Raw genomic sequence first — 23760 nt, 5'->3', positions numbered from 1 at the left:
CGGCATTTTCTCTTGTGGTAATGGGGCCACCTTGGCAAACATGTCAGAGTGGTCATACCTCCCTGTGTGGTGTCCCGTATACAACAGGAGTTCCCTGATCCTGGTGCGGAATGCACAGGGTTTCTTCCTCCCCATACTCACTGATACCATTCCATTCAATCATTTAAAAAAAGACAATACAAGTAAAAGTTGTGTCTAGTAAACATTTTATGATGAGTTCCAGGTCTCTCTACATTCAGAGACATCAGTATCAAGTGCGTCTGTCGATCTGGACTTCATCACATCATCTTGCAAGTCTCCATGTGCTGGCTCCATACATGTTTCTGTGAACACATACACACATAGTCACTGTTCTATTACCAATGGCAATTAGGATAGGTAATGTCTGACACACAAACAGGTACTATGTTGAAGTTTGAAGAGGTCACACTAAACCTACCTAATTCTGTTCTCCCCATCGACGACCAGTGGTGAGCATGCAAGAGGTGAGGCTGGAGGTAAGGTCATTGCCAGAGCCCCATTGATAACACATGGCAGCGTAGATTAGCTCCTGCCCCCTGTTCAAAGATACTGGTTAGTCACACACACACCACACACACAACTGATTACATTATTAAATGGTGGTTATGATCAGCCTGGTGGAACCAACCTCACAAAATGTGAAGTGAAATAGAATGGTGAATACAGCGACCAGGCTGGTTCCACCAGGCTAGGTTATGCCCTGGACATTATATGCATCTAAGAAGTAGAAAATAGCAACAAATAATGTCAGTTTACATTTAGTTTCAAAATTTGGTTATCAAATGGATCAAAGTAATGAAGTGGGTTACCTTCTGTATTAGTACAAATGATGAGCCGGTGAAAGCTGTTGCCACTGACAGGTGAAGGTTGCTGGTTGGATACTTGCCAACATGTGACTAACTGTTCCATTCATAGGAATACTCACAGCGAGGGCATGTCTGCATTATGCCGATGAGGGCCCCCATGTCCGGCTGCAAACTGGACATCTCTCGAACAAGTGCAGCAGGCGGTCTTATGAGGTGGTGTTGACTGGTAGGGCCTGTGACAGGTGATATAATAGACAGCCAAGTGGTCAATTGTATTTTGTTCTAAAGAAAGGACAGAGCTATTTGCTAATGCACTTCACAACCAAAATGATTATACTAGTTGTATCTGCTTGCTGGGGAATTAGCCTACTATTTTATCAAGTGTTTTTGAATACAACTTTTTATATAACACACATTACTTGTCTTTGTTGATGAAGTCATCTGTGTCATCAGAGCAATGCAAATAGTCCGGGTAGCCATTTGATTACCTGTTCAGGAGTCTTATGGCTTGGGGGTAAAAACTGTTGAGAAGCCTTTTTGTCCTAGACTTGCAACTCCGGTACTGCTTGCAATGTGGTAGTAGAGAGAACAGTCTATGACTGGGGTGGCTGGGGTCATTGACAATTTTTAGGGCTTTCCTCTGACACCGCCTGGTGTAGAGGTCCTGGATGGCAGGCAGCTTAGCCCCAGTGATGTGCTGGGCCGTACGCACTACCCTCTGTAGTGCCTTGCGGTCGGAGGCTGAGCAATTGCCGTACCAGGCAGTGATGCAACCAGTCAGGATGCTTTCGATGTTGCAGCTGTAGAACCTTTTGAGGATCTCAGGACCCATGCCAAATCTTTTTAGTTTCCTGAGGGGAATAGGCTTTGTCGTGCCCTCTTCACGACTGTCTTGGTGTGTTTGGACCATTCTAGTTTGTTGGTGATGTGGACACCAAAGAACTTGAAGCTCTCAACCTGCTCCACTACAGCCCCGTCGATGAGAATGGGGGAGTGCTCGGTCCTCCTTATCACACGAGTACTTGTGTCGCATGACACACTTTTATTCTGAGGTCTTTCCTGACAAGCTGTGAAAATAACAAGAGAACAGTGAATTAAATAATTTTTGGAGGTCGCTAAAACATTGGAGTCCCATTGCTAGACATGTTATGGTACCCACCTTTGCTCTTTCTTGTAGGTCCTGGCATCCGTTCATGACCAACTGTGCACTTTGTCTAACAGAAAAAAAGGGTCAACGATTGTCATCATTTATCAATTATAAAACATAGATAGAGAAATAACAATCTCGTTTGGAAGCTAATTCTATGCTTGACAGATGTAGACTGATTGGCTCCAGATTAGATTCAGGCCGGTGACGCCGTTACAATATGCATCCAACTGTGACATYTTTTGCTATGGCCCAGAGTTGGTTTGCGTTTGTTGCTGCTAGTTAGTGCACTGTTGTAGACAGACATGGTTACCTAGTACCATCATCGTTGCATCCAATATTTACTGTATTTGTGCCCTAGACATGGGTTGCACCTCGYAGGCTGTGACAATTTAGTCTACATTAAACTAAATTAGAGTGGCATGGAAATACGATGGCAACGCTAAAGTAGGCAAATATTTCATTGGAAACAACTTTGCCATATTATGGTGTTGTCAAATTTACTCTAGAGAGATGGCAATGTTGCCATTACTGTTACTAGCGAAGTGTTTCAAAAATAGCTAGCAATGCTAATGTTAGCTAGCTAATATACGGTTGTGTCCTTAATCTTAGTTKGCTGGCTAAAGTTATACTGCATCTAAAGTCAATCTGGTGAAATCACAATCATGACAACAAGTTMTCCTACTAAATATTTGACTTCCTTTGAAATGTTATTGTGTTTCGAAGCCAAGTCCAAGTTGTATTGAGGTAGGCTAACATTAGCCAGCTATCTAGTTATGTAGGTAGCTAGCCTAGCGATGATAGTGATAATGATTATCAAAATATACATAACCAGCAGTCTATGGTCTAGCTACCAGTATACTCACCACCACTGGAGAGCAACGAAATCCAACCACCTATTGCGCATGATAGGGTCCTTCGGCAGGGCATGCAAACCATCGTTTTTGGCTGTGCATCCTTCTGGAAGCATGCATTGATTGCATGGTCAATCGAATGGCCGTGATCCTTTGAACGTGTTGGTTGGGGGCGATGAYWCAACCGGAGCCCCATTCAAMAAAGGGAGGCTGAGGGGCGATTTGCTTGTGGAGCTTGGAAAAGGGTAGCATGATTTGTTGACATAATTGTAATCGAAACCCAACCTTCATTTAATTCGTTGTGACACACTGAGGTTCCAAACTCCATTTTAGGRGAGACTGACTTTATGACTAAAATTATGCTATTACACTTTGTAATCAATTTTGACACTAGAATGAATGATTCTGACTCAAGGACGCCACATAGGCCCTTTTCAAAGGGATTCGTTGTTTTCTAGGGGCAGTCGCTCTTTAAGCCCAGAACACTTTGATCTTCAGATCACTGCTGGCATTTTAATAATGCATGAAACGCGTAAAGTGTGTCAGTTCAGAATTTCTAATAATACCTACAGTCGATTTTACAGTTGACAACAAAAGCAGTCCACCAACAACTATAATACAGATTTTTTTATATTATACCTGACTAACTAATCTAACAGTTGTAGTGGGAAAAGATGAGAGGAGGATAGGAAGGGTGTTCACTTGATGCACTCTCTATCTGACAATTACCAGACTTACTTAAGATAGATGGTGGGGGAGGAAAGAATGAATTAAATTCTACAATATTTCAATTAGATATTTCATGGACAACATTCCATGTATTTAAGTATTTTTGTTATTGTAGTGAGGACAGTAACATTAGTAATCGCTCAAAATGATACTTTAAGGATTACATTTTTTTTTTATCTCACATGATATAATTTTAAAGTATGTATTAAGGTGTCTGTAATAGAATAAAATATATTAATAAATGCATTTCTATAGCTTCCAAAATATTTTCTACAATGTGGGGGAGTGCCAAGATGGAGACACGTAGCGTCCCCTATCATTCATCTAGTGTATATATAAATCGTTGAGAGGAACAGGATCCTGCTTTTAGACCGCAAGTCAACGTTAAACAGTAGGCATAACAATTATTTCATATATTGCGCTCTTATCACGACAATTMAATTTATTTTGAAATAGAGTGTTTGCAGTCTGATGCCAGTTAGTGTAGTGCCTGTTTCTGCATCCCAGGGTGATGCCCCCTCTCTGTCCTTTCACATGTCCCCAACCTACACCCTCCCTCTTACCTTCTCATCCTGCAGCCGGCTTCCTAGCCACGGATAATCCTGGATGAGTTGTTCATAGCTCAGGCAGTGCTTCACTGTGGTGGGGATGTTGCCCATCCGAAACGCTCCCGTTTGGCCTGTAGAGCTCCCCCAGGATCCTCTGGCTCCGACACCCGCAGTGATGGATCTTTACGCTCAACTGCAACAAATGCACATGGTGGAGTTTTCTGATCAATATGCTCATGAAGCAGACAGGGTGGAGACTGAGGCCCTTTCTGCCCCCCTCACTGAAAGAATCACATCAGAGGACGGCAGCTGAAAGCAGAGAGCTGGCAGTGACTCAGCAGTTGCCATGGCAACCGCATCCCTAGCAGGGAATGGATGGGAGAGAGGATAGAGTCAGCGAGAGGGAGGAAGAAACACAGAGACAGAGAGAGAGAGATTAAAAAAGGCGATGAGGGAGATTAAAAAAGGCGATGAGAGAGATTAAAAAAGGCGATGAGGGAGAGTGGCATATGGAAGGGGTGGGAGTGTCAGTGACTAGCTGGCTCACTGGGGACTCAAGTGTGAGCTAATGTTATGTCTGGACTAGTCTGACAGTGTTACGAGCGACTGTGTGAGCTGAGAGGTCAGGAAGCTCTCAAAGGGAAGTACTTGCCTGCCGAGTCTCTGGGCTGTAGAATAAGACCAGTCACACACTGCTTATTGTAAGTCCCCCACCTCAACCTTTCTGGATGAAATCTAACGCTTCAGGGAAACAGGTTGCTTTGATTGATCTCTTTTGACTGAAACAGCTGAGGGTTTTCCATTGCCAGGTGTGCCACTAGCTGCCAATGTCAACGGCGTAGCGTAATAAAATCCTCTTGTAAAGCAGGGGCACAGTTTACCAGAGAAAGACCCATTCTTTCTCACCCAGATGTTAACAATAGAGGGGCTTAATGAAGTCCTAGCACTGTTTAGATGAAATTGAGAGGTTGCTATTGAAAGGTTGACATTTTAGTCATTTCGGTAAAAAACTATTTGGCTGTAGMTTTACTATTCTGTGAATTTTTGGCAGACACATACAGTCTCATGATATAGTATACCTACATCAATACTCAATTTTAGATGAATGAGTTAAAGGTAAAGTATTCCAACAACAATGTGTCATTCCCAAAGCAAGTTTCTAATTCTACTATACAGGACAGTGTTACTATCTGGGACCTTGGCAAATGAAAATGGCCACTGCAGGGTAGAATTTCAAAAAGTTGTTACTGAATCTCTGGCAGTTGCATGTCCCTAACTGGGCATTTAATGTTTCCCTTTTACGAGAGCTATGCAGCTAAAAGGACAACAATGGAAGCTCATCTTGACTAATACCAGCTGCTGAGGGTAACTTTTAAAGGGGGGGGGGGGGTCCTAGGGGAATATCCCTACTCATTCAAAGCAACGCAGTGCAGGRGATTGAGGAAGGTTTATGTTAGAGAAAATGCATATAAAAGGGCTATTAAGAGGGCTTTTGTACATTTGAAATAGCTTAATGATTCACGCCATGATTAAGAGCAGGCTGGCATTTGTTGGGATGAATCTTGTCCTGGAGGCAGCTCTGCAGAGTGGTCATTAGCTGGCCTAGCCACAGTGAGAAAGTTACAGAGACATAAATACCATACCCCTGAAAAAAATGGTAACATCCTCCCCTGTTATTGGGAATTGTGAGAGGTTAGCATGTCTTGTGGGTAATGTCTTTGTGCCTCTGTAACTTTCTTAATCATCATTATTCACAATTCATTTAGGGTTATCTATAATCATGGTAGTATCTACATTAATGTACAAGTGTTCAGAAATATATTATATTCTTATTTGATTAAAAGTTAATCCAATATGAGGCAATACATTATTTACCATTTATTGCTATTGGGCACTAAATAATTTGAAACACAACCAAAAAGAACTGCAAATGCATGTAACAAGTTTGTAGCCACAAGTTGATGTAGTCATTGCGTGCTAGGAATATGGAACCAAATGCTAAACTTTTGACTACTTTAAAACACGTATACATATATTTATCCAAATACATTTGGTTCTCTAAAATGGGGAGACTATGTATAAAACGTGTTGTAATTTCTAAGCGGTTCACCTGATATGGATTCCCTCAAATTAAAGCTGACAGTCGGCACTTTAAACTCATAGTCATTGTATAATTTTATATATTTTGTATGGTGTACAGAGCCAAAACGTCAAAAAATGTGTCACTGTCCAAATACTTTTGGACCTCATATGCACAATATATTTTACACATGAAACTCTTGGAGAGCAATCAGAAGACGAATGAATGAAAATATYTAAAAATAAAAATTATACGCCAACAGTTTCCCTCTTAAAGACCCATCTAACCTGGAAAATGTTTCTTGTAAGTAATTGAGAATATATCTTATTATCTTCAGAAAGAAACAAATGTGAAAAACACACTTTATAGGGAACAGGCTTTTCGCATGACATGAAAGGGTTTTAAACTCTCAGATACTGAAAACAAAATGGAACACAGAAAACAGGATCCAGATTAAATCAATTTTCATCCCTCCACCCGTCTTTAATTCTAAACCATATATTTGATTGAATTGCTTAAAAGTACTGGTTGCAACAGAAGAGCCTTGTTCATTCTTTAACTGTGAATGCTAGAATAAGTTTTAACAATGTCCGTTATTTATGGGCAGCAGGAAAGCTTTATAAATGTACTCTTCAAGCATGGAAAGTTAGAACTAAATTAGCTTACCAGTGATTATCTGGTTGCAAAGGTCTGTGTCAGCAAAATCTGGTCAGAATGGATGTATTGAGATGTGTATGTGGGCGGCGTCAGATATGCTGAATAGATACAATGTGATAAAAAGAAACYGATCTGTGACCTTTCCCCACAACTCAACTCTGTGTAAACGACATAGAGAAAAATAGTACTTTTTATTTTTTTTACAAACGTAAAAGCCTTTATAAAAACAGCAGGTTACCTTATAGTTTTCAGGAAGGTCGACTGGCTGTGGCCAACTTTCCATAGCACCCCTCAGAGACAGCATGTGTGTTAAAGATTACTTTGCAGTAGTCACATTGCCTAGCACCCTTTGGTTTTTGGTTACAAAAGTCACTGACCTGTGCATTGGGGTCACTGTCCCCAAAGGACCATCAAGTGCAGGGTCATGTATGACATTTCTCAACAGATTTGGATGTTCGTGCTACTAAGCAGTAGCTGGCTTTGAGACCCGTTGACTGCTTGGTATGCCCTCTATGACAGCTCTACAGTAAGTCCACAGCAGCAACACGCTGACTGTTAAAGTACTGTTCAGCAGGTGGGAACGCAGAAGCGCTTACCGTCGTTGAATCATTCAAACTTGGAATCAGAATAATTTTTGCTTAAACATTAAGTTTTTATTTTTGCCTAAACATGATGGATTGGCTGTAAGATTTCCACATGGTCAATTTGATTCCTGAGAAGACTGCTAGCAGGCTATTAAATAGAAAACTAGGTAACTACAGGTTTGACATTGATGTATCTAGGCAGATGTTTTAATGCAGCTTCAGATGTATTGTGCAGATTGGTTAATTGCCCAGTAGAGCAATCTAAGGGTCTACTCATGTTATAAATGATGATCTCTCAAATGTTCCCTTCTCTTTTGTGGAAGAAGTTATATTTAATATAATTTTTTACAAGAGCCGGGAGAATATTTGTTAAATGGCAGCTGTTGATATCTCTATTCACTTTCTAAGTATACTACATAGAATAATTAATGATCTAGACAACTTACTTTGAAAAACAACCCCCCCCAAAATTCTGGTTCCGTAAGAAAGCTTAACATAACTATGTGTTTTTGGTGTTTGAGTCAATTAGACCATACCCATTTCAAGATTAACTTTCTAAAAAATYAAAAGTTATTTCAGAATATTTAGGCAAATTAGCTGGCTCATTGATCCTGCTTTGTAGTATTCCTCTCTGTATCTATTTTTCTAAAACAAAAGTGTCTTCCTCAGATGTTGTGAGAGGATGAAAAGACAGTAGAGAGAGCATAACTAATCTTTCTGGTTACTTTTAATGCATAACTACACAAAGCAAAAATACCTGATTGATGAGGAACCCAATGCACAATGTATTTTGTATCCAATGCAACAGTATTATTCCCTGTGCCTAGAACAACAGACAGAAGGTAGAATTCCTTTTAGCATCCCATAGCCTGTCAAATCCATTTTACTCCACCTTTCTGTCTTACACAACTCGACACATTTTGATGCAATATTTGTCTTGGCTGCCATGACAGTGATGAAGATTGACTAAGGAAATTGTAGTTTCTTCTTTTATCCAAAGACTATAACAACTAATACTGTTTCAATGCACATCCTTTTGGAATATTGTTTGTCATCAGGCTTCTTTTGGCAAGGATGTTACTTCTGGATGTAACCACTGACAGGCATTAGTGCTTTTTAATTTCACTTGGGTCCAGAACTGAAAAGAGAAATATAAACCAGGTGGGTTTGTCTTCTGATGGACTCTGGCAGGAGACCAGCCATCGGCTTTTGAGACTTGATGATAAATCAGTATGATTAATACGAGATCTCTGACCTCGTTTAAACCCCTTTCAGAAGAAGATGGTTAATACTGTACAGCTGATTTAGTCTGTTTTTTCCTTTATCTTTTTCTTTTGAGGTATTTTCCCCTGGAAAACACATGACAGTCATGTTGTTCTGTCCATCTGTGTCACGGTTGTCGTAAGAACGGGACCAAGGCGCAGCGGATGTGTTATGTGGTGAATGAGGACCCAAAAGCGACGTAATAGAAACAGTCTTTATTCCAGTATCAAACAAACAATGATTCTCCTGGATATATCAAAGGTAATCCAAAAGGAAACTGAAATCCTCTCGTCAGTAGAGAGGAACGACTGGAGACGCGACCACAGACTGCAGGTCGCTTCAGGAAGGCACAGGCGTAGCTGACATAGACACCTGCTCACACGCAGCATCTGAAGAAGCAGAAAACACGACAGGGCGGAACAAGGACACAGGACAGCAACATAAAACAAGAATCCGACAAGGACAGAAGCGGAACACAGAGGGAGAAGAGGACTCTAATCAGAGGGCAAATAGGGAACAGGTGTGAAAGAGTAAATGAGGTCGTTAGGAGAATGGAAACAGCTGGGAGCAGGAACGGAACGATAGAGAGAGAAGCGGGGAGAGGGAGAGGGAGGAGGAGAGAGAGGGATAGAAAGAGGGAAAGAACCTAATAAGACCAGCAAGGGAAGCACAGGGACAGAGACATATAGATCAAGACAAAAATGACAGTACCCCCCCACTCACCGAGCGCCTCCTGGCGCACTCGAGGAGGAACCTGGCGGCAACGAAGGAAATCATAATCACGAACGGTCCAGCACGTCCCGAGATGGACCCATCCTCTCCTCAGGACCGAACCCTCCCAATCCACTAAGTACTGGTGACCACGTCCCGGAGAACGCATGTCCATGATCTTCCGTACCTTGTAAATAGGAGCGCCCTCGACAAGGACGGGGGGGGGGAGGGAAGACGAACGGGGCGCGAAGAAAGGCTTGACACAAGAGACATGGAAGACGCGACGAAGATGTCGCGGAAGAACAGTCGCACAGCGACAGGATTGACGACCTGAGAGACAACGGAACACGGACCAATGAACCGCGGAGTCAACTTACGAGAAGCTGTCGTAAGGGGAAGGTTCAGAGTGGAAAGCCACACTCTCGACCGCGACAATACCTAGGACTTTTAATCCTACGTTTATTGGCGGCTCTCACAGTCTGCGCCTGTAACGGCAAAGTGCAGACCTGCACCTCCTCCAGGTGCGCTCACAACGTTGGACAAAAGCCTGAGCGGAGGAACGCTGGACTCGGCGAGCTGGGACGAGAACAGAGGAGGCTGGTACCCAGACTACTCTGAAACGGAGATAGCCCGGTAGCAGACGAAGGAAGCGAGTTGTGAGCGTACTCAGCCCAGGGAAGCTGTTCTGCCCAAGACGCAGGGTTTCGAAACGAAAGGCTGCGTAATATGCGACCAATCGACTGATTGGCCCTTTCTGCTTGACCGTTAGACTGGGATGAAACCCGGAAGAGAGACTGACGGAAGCACCAATCAAACGACAGAACTCCCTCCAAAACTGTGACGTGAATTGCGGACCTCTGTCTGAAACGGCGTCTAACGGAAGGCCATGAATTCTGAACACATTCTCAATGATGATTTGTGCCGTCTCCTTAGCGGAAGGAAGCTTAGCGAGGGAATGAAATGTGCCGCCTTAGAGAACCTATCGATAACCGTAAGAATCACAGTCTTCCCCGCAGACGAAGGCAGACCGTTAATAAAGTCTAAGGCGATGTGAGACCATGGTCGAGAAGGAATGGGAAGCGGTCTGAGACGACCGGCAGGAGGAGAGTTACCTGACTTAGTCTGCGCGCAGTCCGAACAAGCAGCCAGAAACGGCGCGTGTCCCGCTCCTGAGTAGGCCACCAAAACCGCTGGCGAATAGAAGCAAGCGTACCCCGAACGCCGGGGTGGCCAGCTAACTGGCAGAGTGAGCCCACTGAAGAACAGCCAGACGAGTAGAGACAGGAACGAACAGAAGGTTACTAGGACAAGCGCGCGGCGACGCAGTGTGAGTGAGTGCTTGCTTTACCTGTCTCTCAATTCCCCAGACAGTCAACCGACAACACGCCCTTCAGGGAGAAATCCCCTCGGGGTCGGTAGAAGCACAGAAGAACTAAAGAGACGGGATAAGGCATCAGGCTTGGTGTCTTATTTCCGGACGATAGGAAATCACGAACTCGAAACGAGCGAAAAACAACGCCCAACGAGCTTGACGTGCATTAAGTCGTTTGGCAGAACGGATGTACTCAAGGTTCTTATGGTCAGTCCAACGACAAAAGGGACGGTCGCCCCTCCAACCACTGTCGCCATTCGCCTATGGCTAAGCGGATGGCGAGCAGTTGCGGTTACCCACATCATAGTTGGCTTCCGATGGCGACAGGCGATGAGAAAAGTAAGCGCAAGGATGGACCTTATCGTCAGAATGGAAGCGCTGAGCCAGAATGGCTCCCACGCCCACCTCTGAAGCGTCAACCTCGACAATGAATTGTTTAGTGACGTCAGGAGTAACACAGGATAGGGGCGGATGTAAACGCTTCTTGAGGAGAATCAAAAGCTCCCTGGGCGGAACCGGACCACTTAAAGCAAGTCTTGACAGAAGTCAGAGCTGTGAGAGGGGCAGCCACTTGACCGAAATTAGGAATGAACGCCGATAGAAATTAGCGAAACCGAGAAAGCGCTCAGCACTCGACACGTGACTTAGGAACGGGCCAATCGCTGACAGCCTGGACCTTAGCGGGATCCATCTGAATGCCTTCAGCGGAAATAACAGAACCGAGAATGTGACAGAGGAGACATGAAAGGCGCACTTCTCAGCCTTCACGTAGAGACAATTCTCTAAAGGCGCTGAGTACACGTCGAACGTGCTGAACATGAATCTCGAGTGACGGTGAAAAAATCAGGATATCGTCAAGGTAAACGAAACCAAAAATGTTCAGCATGTCTCTCAGTACATCATTAACTAATGCCTGAAGAACAGCTGGAGCATTAGCGAGACCGAACGGCAGAACCGGTATTCAAAATGCCCTAACGGAAGTGTTAAAGCGCGTTTTCCACTCGTCCCCCTCTCTGATGCGTACGAGATGGTAAGCGTTACGAAGGTCCAACTTAGTAAAGAACCTGGCTCCCTGCAAAATCTCGAAGGCTGACGACATAAGGGGAAGCGGATAACGATCTCTTAACCGTTATGTCATTCAGCCCTCGATAATCCACGCAGGGGCGCAGAGTACCGTCCTTCTTCTTAACAAAGAAAATCCCGCTCCGGCGGGAGAGAAAGAAGGCACCACGGTACCGGCGTCGAGAGAAACAGACAGATAATCCTCGAGAGCCTTACGTTCGGGAGCCGACAGAGAGTATAGTCTACCCCGAGGGGGAGTGGCTCCCGGAAGGAGATCAATACAAAATCATACGACCGGTGAGGAGGAAGGGAGCTGGCTCTGGACCGACTGAAGACCGTGCGCAGATCATGATATTCCTCCGCACTCCTGTCAAATCACCAGGTTCCTCCTGAGTAGAGGGGACAGAAGACACAGGAGGGATAGCAGACATTAAACACTTCACATGACAAGAAACGTTCCAGGATAGGATAGAATTACTAGACCAATTAATAGAAGGATTATGACATACTAGCCAGGGATGACCAAAACAACAGGTGTAAAAGGTGAACGAAAAATCAAAAAGGAATGGTCTCACTGTGGTTACCAGATACTGTGAGGGTTAAAGGTAGTGTCTCACATCTGATACTGGGAGAAGACTACATCTAAGCGCAACATGGGCGGCCTCCCTAACTGTCTGAGAGGAATGTCATGTTTCCGAGCCCATGCTTCGTCCATAAAACAACCCTCAGCCCCAGAGTCTATCAAGGCACTGCAGGAAGCAGCCGAACCGGTCCAGCGTAGATGGACCGACAGGGTAGTACAGGATCTTGATGTAGAGACCTGAGTAGTAGCGCTCACCAGTAGCCCTCCGCTTACTGATGAGCTCTGCGCTTTTACTGGACATGACATGACAAAATGTCCAGCAGAACCGCAATAGAGGCAAAGGCGGTTGGTGATTCTCCGTTCCCTCTCCTTAGTCGAGATGCGAATACCTCCAGCTGCATGGGCTCAGTCTCTGAGCCGGTGAGGAGATGGTTGAGATGCGGAGAGGGGAAACACCGTTAACAGCGAGCTCTCTTCCACGAGCTCGGTGACGAAGATCTACCCGTCTCTATGCGGAGGCGAGTGCAATCAAAGAGTCCACGCTGGAAGGAACCTCGGGAGAGAATCTCATCCTTAACCTCAGCGTGAAGTCCCTCCAGAAAACGAGCGAGCAACGCCGGCTCGTTCCAGTCACTGGATGCAGCAAGAGTGCGAAACTCTATAGAGTAATCCGTTATGGATCGATTCCTTGAATAGGGAAGCCAGGGCCCTGGAAGCCTCCTTCCCAAAAACGAAACGATCAAAACCCGTATCATCTCCTCTTTAAAGCTCTGATAAACGTTAGAACACTCAGCCCTTGCCTCCCAGATAGCTGTGCCCCACTCCCGAGCCCGACCAGTAAGGAGTGATATGACGTAAGCGATCCGAGCTCTCTCTTGAGTACGTGTTGGGCTGGAGAGAGAACACAATATCACACTGGGTGAGAAAGGAGCGACACTCAGTGGGCTGCCCAGGTAACATGGTGGGTTATTAACCTAGGTTCCGGAGACTCGGAAGACAGGAAGTAGCTGTGGCACGAGACGAAGACTCAGAAACTGTCCAGAGAGATCGGAGACCTGAGCGGCCAGGGTCTCAACGGCATGACGAGCAGCAAACAATTCCTGCTCGTGTCTGCCGAGCATTGCTCCCTGGAACTCGAGGCAGTGTTGAGGAATCCATAGTCGCTGGGTCATCTTGGTCGGATTCTTCTGTTATGCTGGTGATGAGGACCAAAAGCGACGTAATAGAAACATCTTTATTCAGTATCAAACAAACATGATTCTCCTGGATATATCAAAGGTAAATCCAAAACAGGAAACTGAAATCCTCTCGTCAGTAGAGAGGACACGACTGGAGAGCGACCACAGACTGCAGGTCGCTTCAGGAAGGCACAGGCCGTAGCTGACATAGACACCTGCTCACACGCAGCATCTGAAGAAGGCAAAAACACGACAGGGCGGACAAGGACACAGGACAGCAAACATCAACAAGAATCCGACAAGGACAGAAGCGAACACAGAGGGAGAAATAGGGCTCTAATCAGAGGGCAAATAGGGGACAGGTGTGAAAGAGTAAATGAGGTCGTTAGGGAATGAGAAACAGCTGGGAGCAGGAACGGAACGATAGAGAGAGAGAGCGGGAGAGGGAGAGAGGGGAGAGAGAGAGGGATAGAAAGAGGGAAAGAACCTAATAAGACCAGCAGAGGAAGCACAGGGACAAGACATAATGATCAATGACAAACATGACAGTACCCCCACTCACCGAGCGCCTCCTGGCGCACTCGAGGAGGACCCTGGCGGCAACGAAGGAAATCATCAATCAACGAAGGGTCCAGCACGTCCCGAGATGGAACCCAACTCCTCTCCTCAGGACCGTAACCCTCCCAATCCACTAAGTACTGGTGACCACGTCCCGAGAACGCATGTCCATGATCTTCCGTACCTTGTAAATAGGAGCGCCTCGACAAGGACGGGGGGGGGAGGGAAGACGAACGGGGCGCGAAGAAAAGGCTTGACACAAGAGACATGGAAGACGCGACGAAGATGTCGCGGAAGAAGCAGTCGCACAGCGACAGGATTGACGACCTGAGAGACACGGAACGGACCAATGAACCGCGGAGTCAACTTACGAGAAGCTGTCGTAAGGGGAAGGTTACGAGTGGAAAGCCACACTCTCTGACCGCGACAATACCTAGGACTGAAGCGGACACAGAGGGAGAAATAGGGACTCTAATCAGAGGGCAAAATAGGGGACAGGTGTGAAAGAGTAAATGAGGTCGTTAGGAGAATGAGAAACAGCTGGGAGCAGGAACGGAACGATAGAGAGAGAGAGCGGGAGAGGGGAGAGGGAGGAGGAGGAGAGAGGGATAGAAAGAGGGAAAGAACCTAATAAGACCAGCAGGGGAAGCACAGGGACAAGACATAATGATCAATGACAAAACATGACAGGATGTTGAGTTCCACATATTTATTGCAAAGTGAAACTTAAAGAAAAAACAATAAATCAATAAACGAACAACTAAACGTGACTACGTGGTGCACATCCACATACACAAAACAATATCCCACAAACACAGGTGGGAAAAATAGTTACTTAAATATGATCCCCAATTAGAGACAACGATTACCAGCTGCCTCTAATTGGGAATCATACAACACACCAACATAGAAAAATTTAACTAGAACACAACATAGAAATAATAAACTAGAATACCCCCAGTCACGCCCTGACCTACTACACATAGAGAAACAATGGCTCTCTATGGTCAGAGCGTGACAGTACCCCCCCCCAAAGGTGCGGACTCCGACCGCAAAACCTGAAACCAAATGGGGAGGGAAGGGGGGTGATTAGTGTGGTGGCGACTCCGGTGTAGGTCGTATCCCCCGCCAGACCCCGGATCCGGCCATCGCACGGGGCTGAACGCCATGCCTGGACTGGGCACTGGCGCAGAGGAGGGCTCGGCCTGAACTGGGTTGGACGCCGTCCTGGACTGGGCACCGGCACAGAGGAAAGCTCCTGCCCTGGAGCAGGACTGAACGCCTTGCCTGGACTGGACATCGGCGCAGAGGAAGGCTCCGGCCTGGAGCTGGAATGGACACCGTGCCTGGACTGGGCACCGGCGAGAGGAAGACTCCGACTTGGAGCGGGACTGGACACCGTGCCTGGACTGGACATCGCGCAGAGGAAGGCTTCGGCCTTGGAGCTGGACTGGACGCTGTGCCTGGACGCCGTGCCTGGACTAGACACCGGCGTAGAGGAAGGCTCCGGCCATGGAGCTGGACTGGCGCCGTGCCTGGAAGCTCCGGACCGTTGCCCTCGTGGAGTTCCGGAGTGCCCTCGCTGGAGGTTCCGGACCGTTGCCTCGCTGGAGGTTCCGGACCGTTGACCGTCGCTGGAGTGTCGGACCGTGGACCGTCGCTGGAGGTTCCGGACCGTGGACCGTCGCTGTAGGTTCCGGACCGTAGACCGTCACTGTAGGTTCCGGACCGTGGACCGTCGCTGGAGGTTCCGGCCGTGGACCGTCGTGTAGTTCCGGACCGTAGACCGTCGCTGTAGGTTCCGGACCGTGGACCGTCGCTGGAGGTCCTCGGACTGTGGACCGTCGCTGGAGGTTCCGGACTGTGGACCATCGCTAGGGGTTCCGGACCGTGGACCGTCGCAGGGGGTTCCGGACCGTGGACCGTCGCAGCTTTTCCGGATCGTGGACCGTCGCAGGAGGTTCGACTGTGGACGTCGCAGGAGGTTCCGGACTGTGGACCGTCGCAGGGGGTTCCGATGTGACACCGAAAGCTGACGGCTGTGCCGGAAGCTCTGGACTGAGAACTGTCGCCGGAAGCTCTGGACTGTGAACCGTCGCCGGAAGCTCTGGACTGTGAACCGTCGCCGGAAGCTCTGGACTGTGAACCGTCGCCGGAAGTCTGGACTGTGAACCGTCGCCGGAAGCGCTGGACTGTGAACGTCGCCGGAAGCTCTGGACTGTGAATGCGCACTGGAAGCCTAGTGCGTGGAGCCGGTACAGGTAGCACCGGACTGGTGACACGCAATTCGGCGAGTGCGGGGAGCAGGCACAGGATATACCGGATTGGGGAGGCGCATGGAGGCCTGATGCGTGGAGCCGGCACAGGTTGCACCGTACTGGAGAGGTGCACTGGAGGCCTGATGCATGGAGCCGCACAGGTTGCACCGGACTGGTGACCGCTCTTCAGGGCGAGTGCGAGGAGGAGGCACAGGATTACCGGACTGGGAACACGCACTTCAGGGCAGGTGCGAGGAGGAGACACAGGACGTACCGGACTGGGGAGCGCACTGGAGGCCAGAACGTGGAGCAGGCCCAGGTTGCACCAGATCCTCTGGTCGGATGTTGAGCAGAACGCACTTGCACAACATCTCTCTCATCTCTCTCTCTCCCAACTTCACCATTGCCTCCCTGACGGTCTCTGGCTCTTCAGGGCGAATGCAGGGAGCATGCACATGACGTACCGGGCTGGGGAGGCGCACTGGAGATCTGGTGCGTGGAGCCGGCACAGATGGCACCGGACTGATGACCCGATCTTCAGCCTGCCTGCGCTGCAGCCTACTCTTCGCCAACATCATTCTCCGATATCCCTCTTCACACCGCTCCATTGACTCCCAGGCGGGCTCTGGCTCTCTCCTTGGGTCGACCGACCACCTTTCTATCGCCTGCTCCATGTGCTCTGGCTCTTCCCGCGCCTCAAAAAATATTGGGGTTGTCCTTGGGCTTTCTGTGGCCGCGAACCCTGGCGTCGTCGCTGTCCTCCATTATTACCTTCCGTCTGCCGCCAAGGAAGGGTTTCGCATCCACCCATCACTTCTTCCCATGTCCAAAACTCCTTTACCTTGTGGATACGCTTCTTGGTCCTCTTTTGGTGGGATATTCTGTCACGGTTGTCGTAAGAACGGGACCAAGGCGCAGCGGATGTTGAGTTCCACATATTTATTGCAAAGTGAAACTTAAAGAAAAAACAATAAACGAACAACTAAACGTGACTACGTGGTGCACATGCACAAACACAAAGCAATATCCCACAAACACAGGTGGGAAAAATAGCTACTTAAATATGATCCCCAWTTAGAGACAACGATTACCAGTTGGGAATCATACAACACACCAACATAGAAAAATGTAACTAGAACACAACATAGAAATAATAAACTAGAATACCCCCTAGTCACGACAATCTGAAGCTACATGTTCCCCTGGAAAACATGCATGAAGTCCCTATTTGACTGTAGTCTTATGACATAGCTGACTGCGAGTTACTGTAACAAGCCTACAGCCTGTACAGTAAGAAGGAYGCACACATTCTCTTCCCAAGTTTGCACGATGTGGCCAGGAGCTCTGACTTTGTTCCAACTGGAATACATTAACAAGTGAGATTATCCAGAGGCTAGCCTGTTTGAATTAGACGCCTTGAGAAAATACAGTTGTGTTTCATCAATATGAGACATGCACTGACCYCCCTGCCTCTGATAACATCATAGAGTGATTTCGAAGCAATCTATAACACCTTTACTGTATAAAGATTTGTAAGGCATGTTTCCTGTGTTAGTCCCCCCAAATAGATATAATGTATATATTTTTATAAAATCCATAACAAACACAGCTTTCATAACTGAAAGTAAATCCCCAAATATCCTCTCATTACATGGCAGCAGAATCAGGAATGCACCTTACCTCTTCAATACTGTAGTTGCCAAGGAGACTACACTAAACAGGAACCCATACAGAACATGTTTACATTTGTATACAGACAGATACATTTATCAGTTTCTGGTATTCAATTTAGAGTTAGCGATGATAAAACAAAACATTTAAACATAAAATGGGACGGGAAAATATAAAATTGGGAAATATGGCATCATTTGGAATCATTTGGCATTAATTTTTAAGAATAAATGACTGGCAAACTATTGTTTAAGTTTGATAGAAAAATGTTATCCACTGATCTTCAAACAGTAGGTATTTCACATAGGGCACAGTATGTACAGTATGTAATCCTCAATTTATGTTTGTAACAATAGAGGGGAACCTTGAATTTGTCCTAAATTTACAACACAAGACACAAGTTAACCTTGGGAAAATGCTTGCTTCTCATGAAAGGATGTCTGAAGATGAAAGTCTAAGTCCCAGGGCTAACCCTGCCAAGGCACAGGTACTTCAATTTACAATGATTGGAGAAGACATATCAGGTCAAATGCAGTCTTTTGGGACTCTGGAAAGACAACACACCACCCCACTTTCTCTAGTTCAGGAAACAAATGTGCATATACACACACATACACACTATACATCAGAGTAAGGAGACATTTCTTGTGTCTTGCTGCAGCCTTGTCATACCAAGCAACATGTACAAATCTGACCCAGATGGCTGTGCTGTTTAAGAGACACTGATTGAGCTGTAATGGAAGTCCCAGCCCACTCAAAGAAGACAAATAGGGAGAACCGGAGCCATATATTTACAGAGTTAGGCCAACTTTTAGAATGTTTTTATATTGTTCTAATTCTAGACATTAATTTAGATAGTATTGTCTAAATATTCCTAATGTAATGTTAATGGGGAGCTAACATGGCTGCCATAAACTGTTGAAGTGTAATGTAAATGCGTCAATATGCAGAAACCGCATTGGCCCAGCTCTCTATATAAATGACTCTATAGGGAGAACCATGTATAACGTTGAATAAAGTAAACTGAATAACATTTTTATTAGATACAATTTCACCAGCCTTGTGGACAGACTGTAAGCTGACCCTTTGAAAATAAACTGTGAGGCAAAGAAAAAATTTAAAAAATCCTATAGTTAACTCAAGGGAAACATTAATGTGAATTACGCAACAGAATTGACAATGGCTGTTGTTTTGTGGCCATTCATTTACATGTATTAATTAGATCACTGAGAAACCAATGTTAACCCTGAAAGTGCCAAAAATGTAAATTACTAAGCCCTTTTTTTTATCCAACTGAAATGTTTAGGACTTTGTCAAGCAACTAGTTATAGACAAAAAACACAATTTATCATGATTTAATATCAAATAAAAAATAACCTCTCTTTTGTATGCTAGTGGTGTGCGGCTAAACTGAAAATGTAGACTCAATAGTAAATTTTGGTACAGAGTAAAGTATATAAAAAATAATTAGATATGGAGCCACTTCAGATCTGCCCTTAGGGTGTGTGGCAGCCACTATAACTACACAATTACTAAACAATTCTAGTCAGTGGCTAGGTAACCATCCAACTGGCGATAGGTTTTCAATATTCCAAAATATGCATAAATAAAATATTCACATTTTCCCACCAGAGATGTGTTTCCATCAAATTAACTTGTTTCAGATAAAAGTCTGTGCATGATGACGTAGTGCACATATAAAACTTTTGCGGTTCAATTTCCATGTACTGAATAAAAAATACAAGTTAAATGGGGTTCCATCGCATTTTCAACTCTACTGATGGTTTTGTCACAAAATGTTTTGCTTTATATAGCGAATGTGCCACACTGGTCTGGGTACATGCACTCTAGTCAACAGCTCACAGACACAGTGCTGGTATAGCCTACATGATGAGATCATTTTGAACGAAAGAGCAATATTACTTTTAATTGTCAAACGGCAGCCAAGCATCGATCATCATGTCACCAGAATAAGATATTTCACCACTCTGTGAAATTCATAACTTATAATAAACGGCTAGGTGTAATAAACTGCATGTTTCCCGAGTTGTAGTGGGAGGACCAGGGTTGGGTAGGTTACTTTCTAAATGTAATCTGTTACAGTTACTAGTTACCTGTCCAAAATTGTAATTAGTAACGTAACTTTTGGATTACCCAAACTCGGTAATGTAATCTGATTACATTCAGTTACTTTTCGATTACTTTCCCCTTAAGAGGCATTAGAAGAAGACAAAAATGTATGTTACCAATTGAACGACATCTATTGCAGGATGAATTAATGTTAAAGTTTAGCTGGCCATATATGGATGTTAGATTTTACTTTATGGGTTGGTTGTGTATGCTTCTTCTAACCCATCGCTTTCTACTACATATAATAATACGATTAATGTTACGATCGTTTAAAGATGGATTGGACCAAGGTGCAGCGTGGTAGGCATACATCATAAATTTATTAAATGAACACCAAAAACAAGAAAGAATAAATGACACGTAAAGTTTTGTAGCGCTAACACAGCAACTAACCAAAAACAAGATCCCACAAACTAAAGGTGGAAAAAAGGCTGCCTATGTATGATCCCCAATCAGAGACAACGATAGWCAGCTGCCTCTYGTTGGGAACCATACCCGGCCAACAAAGAAATAGAAAAACTAGAATGCCCACCCAAATCACACCCCGACCTAACCAAATAGAGAAATAAAAAGYCTCTCTAAGGTCAGGGCGTGACAATTAAATGATATCTTTACATTAATATATATAATTTATAAGTCCAAAAATGGATGTAACAACTACAGATTGCCCCTCTAAGTCTATCAAAAGTGTGCTAGTTTGAGCATGTGTCCATTAGGCCTATGGATGCATTTTTTTATCAGCATGAATTAGACTGAGCAATAAAAGCCCCACTTTTATTCCATAGGCTGGGATCCGCACTATGAAGCTGTTGCAAGAGCACACTTTTCACTGGCTGTCCACTGGTTTAAAAAAAAAAAGATTGATAGACAGCTTAAATTTCTTGAATTCAACCGTTATTGGGTTCATATACACATTTAGATTTGTGAACAGCCATCCACAACAACCACAATCCGTAAGGCTCAAATAGCTAAATGAGAGAGCAGCAGTGTAATTCACATCAATGTGCTATGTAGATATCAATAATAAGTGATATCCATATCGCCGTAGACTACACCACTGCTGTCATCCTTACCTCCAAGCGTTTATTCAAGTTGGATAATCTTTGGATGCCAACAGCAGTCGCACCATTGGAAGACATAGCTTGGACTGTAGCCTACAAAAGCCTATTCCTGCTCTTTTCCCGTGAGCCATCAAACACATTTGGTGTGTCATCATAGTGGTCTCTGACTTGTGGTCAGACTCGCTCAGGTGGAACAAACTTAAACTTGTGCCTTTTTTCAATGCTGATTTGAATGTCATTGAGAAAACAGAGAACTGTTAAAGATTTTCTTTTCGCAAACACCTTTTCTCAATTTAAAAGTAATCCTCGATGTAATCATCTAGTTTTTCAAAAGTATCTGTAATCTGATAACAATATTTTTGCTTGTAACGTAACCGGTTACAGTTACCGTTTTTTGTAATCTCTTACGTGTAACGGATTACTTGTAATCCGTTAATTACTTGTGTAATTACTTGTGATTACTCGTAATCCATTACTCCCCAACCCTGGGGAGAACTACACAACATGTCATCTCGTGACTCCAAGTTATCTTCGATATGATGGTTACTAAAGATGAAGTCAGAAGTTTACATACACCTTAGCCAAATACATTTAAACTCAGTTTTTCACAATTCCTGACATTTAATCCTAGAAAAAATCCCTGTTTTAGGTCAGTTAGGATCAGCACTTTATTTTAAGAATGTGAAATGTCAGAATAATAGCAGAGAGAATGATTTATTTCAGCTTTTATTTCTTTCATCACATACCCAGTGGGTCAGAAGTTTACATACACTCAATTACTATTTGTTAACGTTGCCTTTAAATTGTATAACTTGGGTCAAACGTTTTGGGTAGCCTTCCACAAGCTTTCCCAAATAAATTGGGTGAATTTTGGCCCATTCCTCCTGACAGAGCTGGTGTAACTGAGTCAGGTTTGTAGGCCTCCTTGATCTCACACGCTTTTTCAGTTCTGCCCACAAATGTTCTACATGATTGATATCAGGGCTTAGTGATGGCCACTCCAATACCTTGACTTTGTCCATTTTGCCACAACTTTGGAAGTATGCTTGGGGTCATTGTCCATTTGGAAGACCCATTTGCGACAAAGCTTTAATTTCCTGACTGATGTCTTGAGATGTTGCTTCAATGTATCCACATAATTTTCCTACCTCATGATGCCATCTATTTTGTGAAGTGCACCAGTCCCTCCTGCAGCAAAGCACCCCCACAACATGATGCTGCCACCCCCGTGCTTCATGGTTGGGATGGTGTTCTTCGGCTTGCAAGCCTCCCCCTCCAAACATAACGATGGTTGTTATGGCCAAACAGTTCTATTTTTTTTCATCAGACAAGGGGACATTTCTCCAAAAAGTACAATCTTTGTCCCCATGTGCAGTTGCAAACCGTAGTCTGGCTCTTTTTATGGCAGTTTTGGAGTAGTGGCTTCTTCCTTACTGAGCGGCCTTTCAGGTTATGACGATATAGGACTCATTTTACTGTGGATATAGATAATTTTGTACCTGTTTCCACCAGTATCTTCGCAAGGTCCTTTGCTGTTGTTCTGGGATTGGTTTACACTTTTTGCACCAAGGTACGTTCATCTCTAGGAGACAGAAAGCGTCTCCTTCCTGAGCGGTATGACGACGGCATGGTCCCATGGTGTTTATACTTGCGTACTATTGTTTGTACAGATGAACGTGGTACCTTCAGGCATATGGAAATTGCTCCCAAGYATGAACCAGACTTTTTTATTTTTTATATTTTTATATTTCACCTTTATTTAACCAGGTAAGCTAGTTGAGAACAAGTTCTCATTTACAACTGCGACCTGCCCAAGATAAAGCAAAGCAGTGCAACACAAACAACAACACAGAGTTACACATGGAATAAACAAGCGTACAGTCAATAACACAATAGAAAAAAAATACTTGGTCTTGGCTGATTTCTTTAGATTTTCCCATGATGTCAAGCAAAGAGGCACTGAGTTTGAAGGTAGGCATTGAAATACATCCACAGGTACACCTCCAATTGACTCAAATGATGTCAATTAGGCTATCAGAAGCTTCTAAAGCCATGACATCATTTTCTGGAATTTTCCAAGCTGTTTAAAGTCACAGTCAACTTAGTGTAAGTAAACTTGTGACCCACTGGAATTGTGATACAGTGAATTATAATTGAAATAATCTGTCTGGAAGCAATGGCTGGAAAAATTACTTGTGTCATGCACAAAGTAGATGTCCTAATCGACTTGCCAAAACTATAGTTTGTTGACAAGAAATTTGTYGAGTGGTTGAAAAGCGAGTTTTAATAACTCCAACCTAAGTGTATGTAAACTTCCGACTTCAACTGTATATCTATATTTGCACATAAAAGTGTTTCCACCACCAWTTCTCACATTAATACATTTTACCGACCAAATCTCACCTTGTCTACCATATTTTGTTTGTCGACATTCTTAAAATTTTACAGACAAATTTGCTGTTTCCATCAGGCATTGCATGACATGTT

At 44.6% G+C, this 23760-nt stretch overlaps 2 protein-coding genes across 2 annotated transcripts in view; both read right to left on the bottom strand.

Moving 5' to 3' along the window:
- hmgcll1 (3-hydroxymethyl-3-methylglutaryl-CoA lyase like 1) overlaps positions 1-4390 on the bottom strand; it is a 29376-nt gene extending 24986 nt beyond the window's left edge. Inside the window, exon 1 of the mRNA XM_023993643.2 lies at positions 4121-4390. Within this exon, the coding sequence (XP_023849411.1) occupies positions 4121-4216 (96 nt within the window). The 5' untranslated portion in view covers positions 4217-4390. The remainder of the gene's footprint in view (positions 1-4120) is intronic.
- Positions 190-3202, bottom strand: LOC111968096 (uncharacterized). Its single transcript, XM_070444990.1, has 6 exons — positions 2841-3202; positions 1987-2041; positions 1316-1894; positions 947-1060; positions 440-557; positions 190-323 (listed from the first exon to the last, which is right to left on the bottom strand). Exons 3-5 carry the CDS (start codon positions 1735-1737, stop codon positions 440-442), a joined length of 654 nt encoding a protein of 217 aa, XP_070301091.1. The 5' UTR covers positions 1738-1894; positions 1987-2041; positions 2841-3202; the 3' UTR covers positions 190-323.
- Positions 4391-23760: the final 19370 nt, after the last annotated feature.

Source organism: Salvelinus sp. IW2-2015, linkage group LG8 (genome assembly GCF_002910315.2).
Source record: "Salvelinus sp. IW2-2015 linkage group LG8, ASM291031v2, whole genome shotgun sequence".
Classification (NCBI taxonomy): Eukaryota; Metazoa; Chordata; class Actinopteri; order Salmoniformes; family Salmonidae; genus Salvelinus; species Salvelinus sp. IW2-2015.
This window is presented reverse-complemented; position numbering and strand designations above follow the sequence as displayed.

Coding starts and splice junctions, on each gene's coding strand:
- LOC111968096 (XM_070444990.1), bottom strand. CDS start 1,737: ATGGTCCAAACACACCAAGACAGTCGTGAAGAGGGCACGACAAAGCCT. Junction 1,061..1,315: donor GCCATAAGACTCCTGAACAG/GTAATCAAATGG, acceptor CACCTGTCACAG/GCCCTACCAGTCAACACCAC. Junction 558..946: donor AATGCAGACATGCCCTCGCT/GTGAGTATTCCT, acceptor ATCTTTGAACAG/GGGGCAGGAGCTAATCTACG.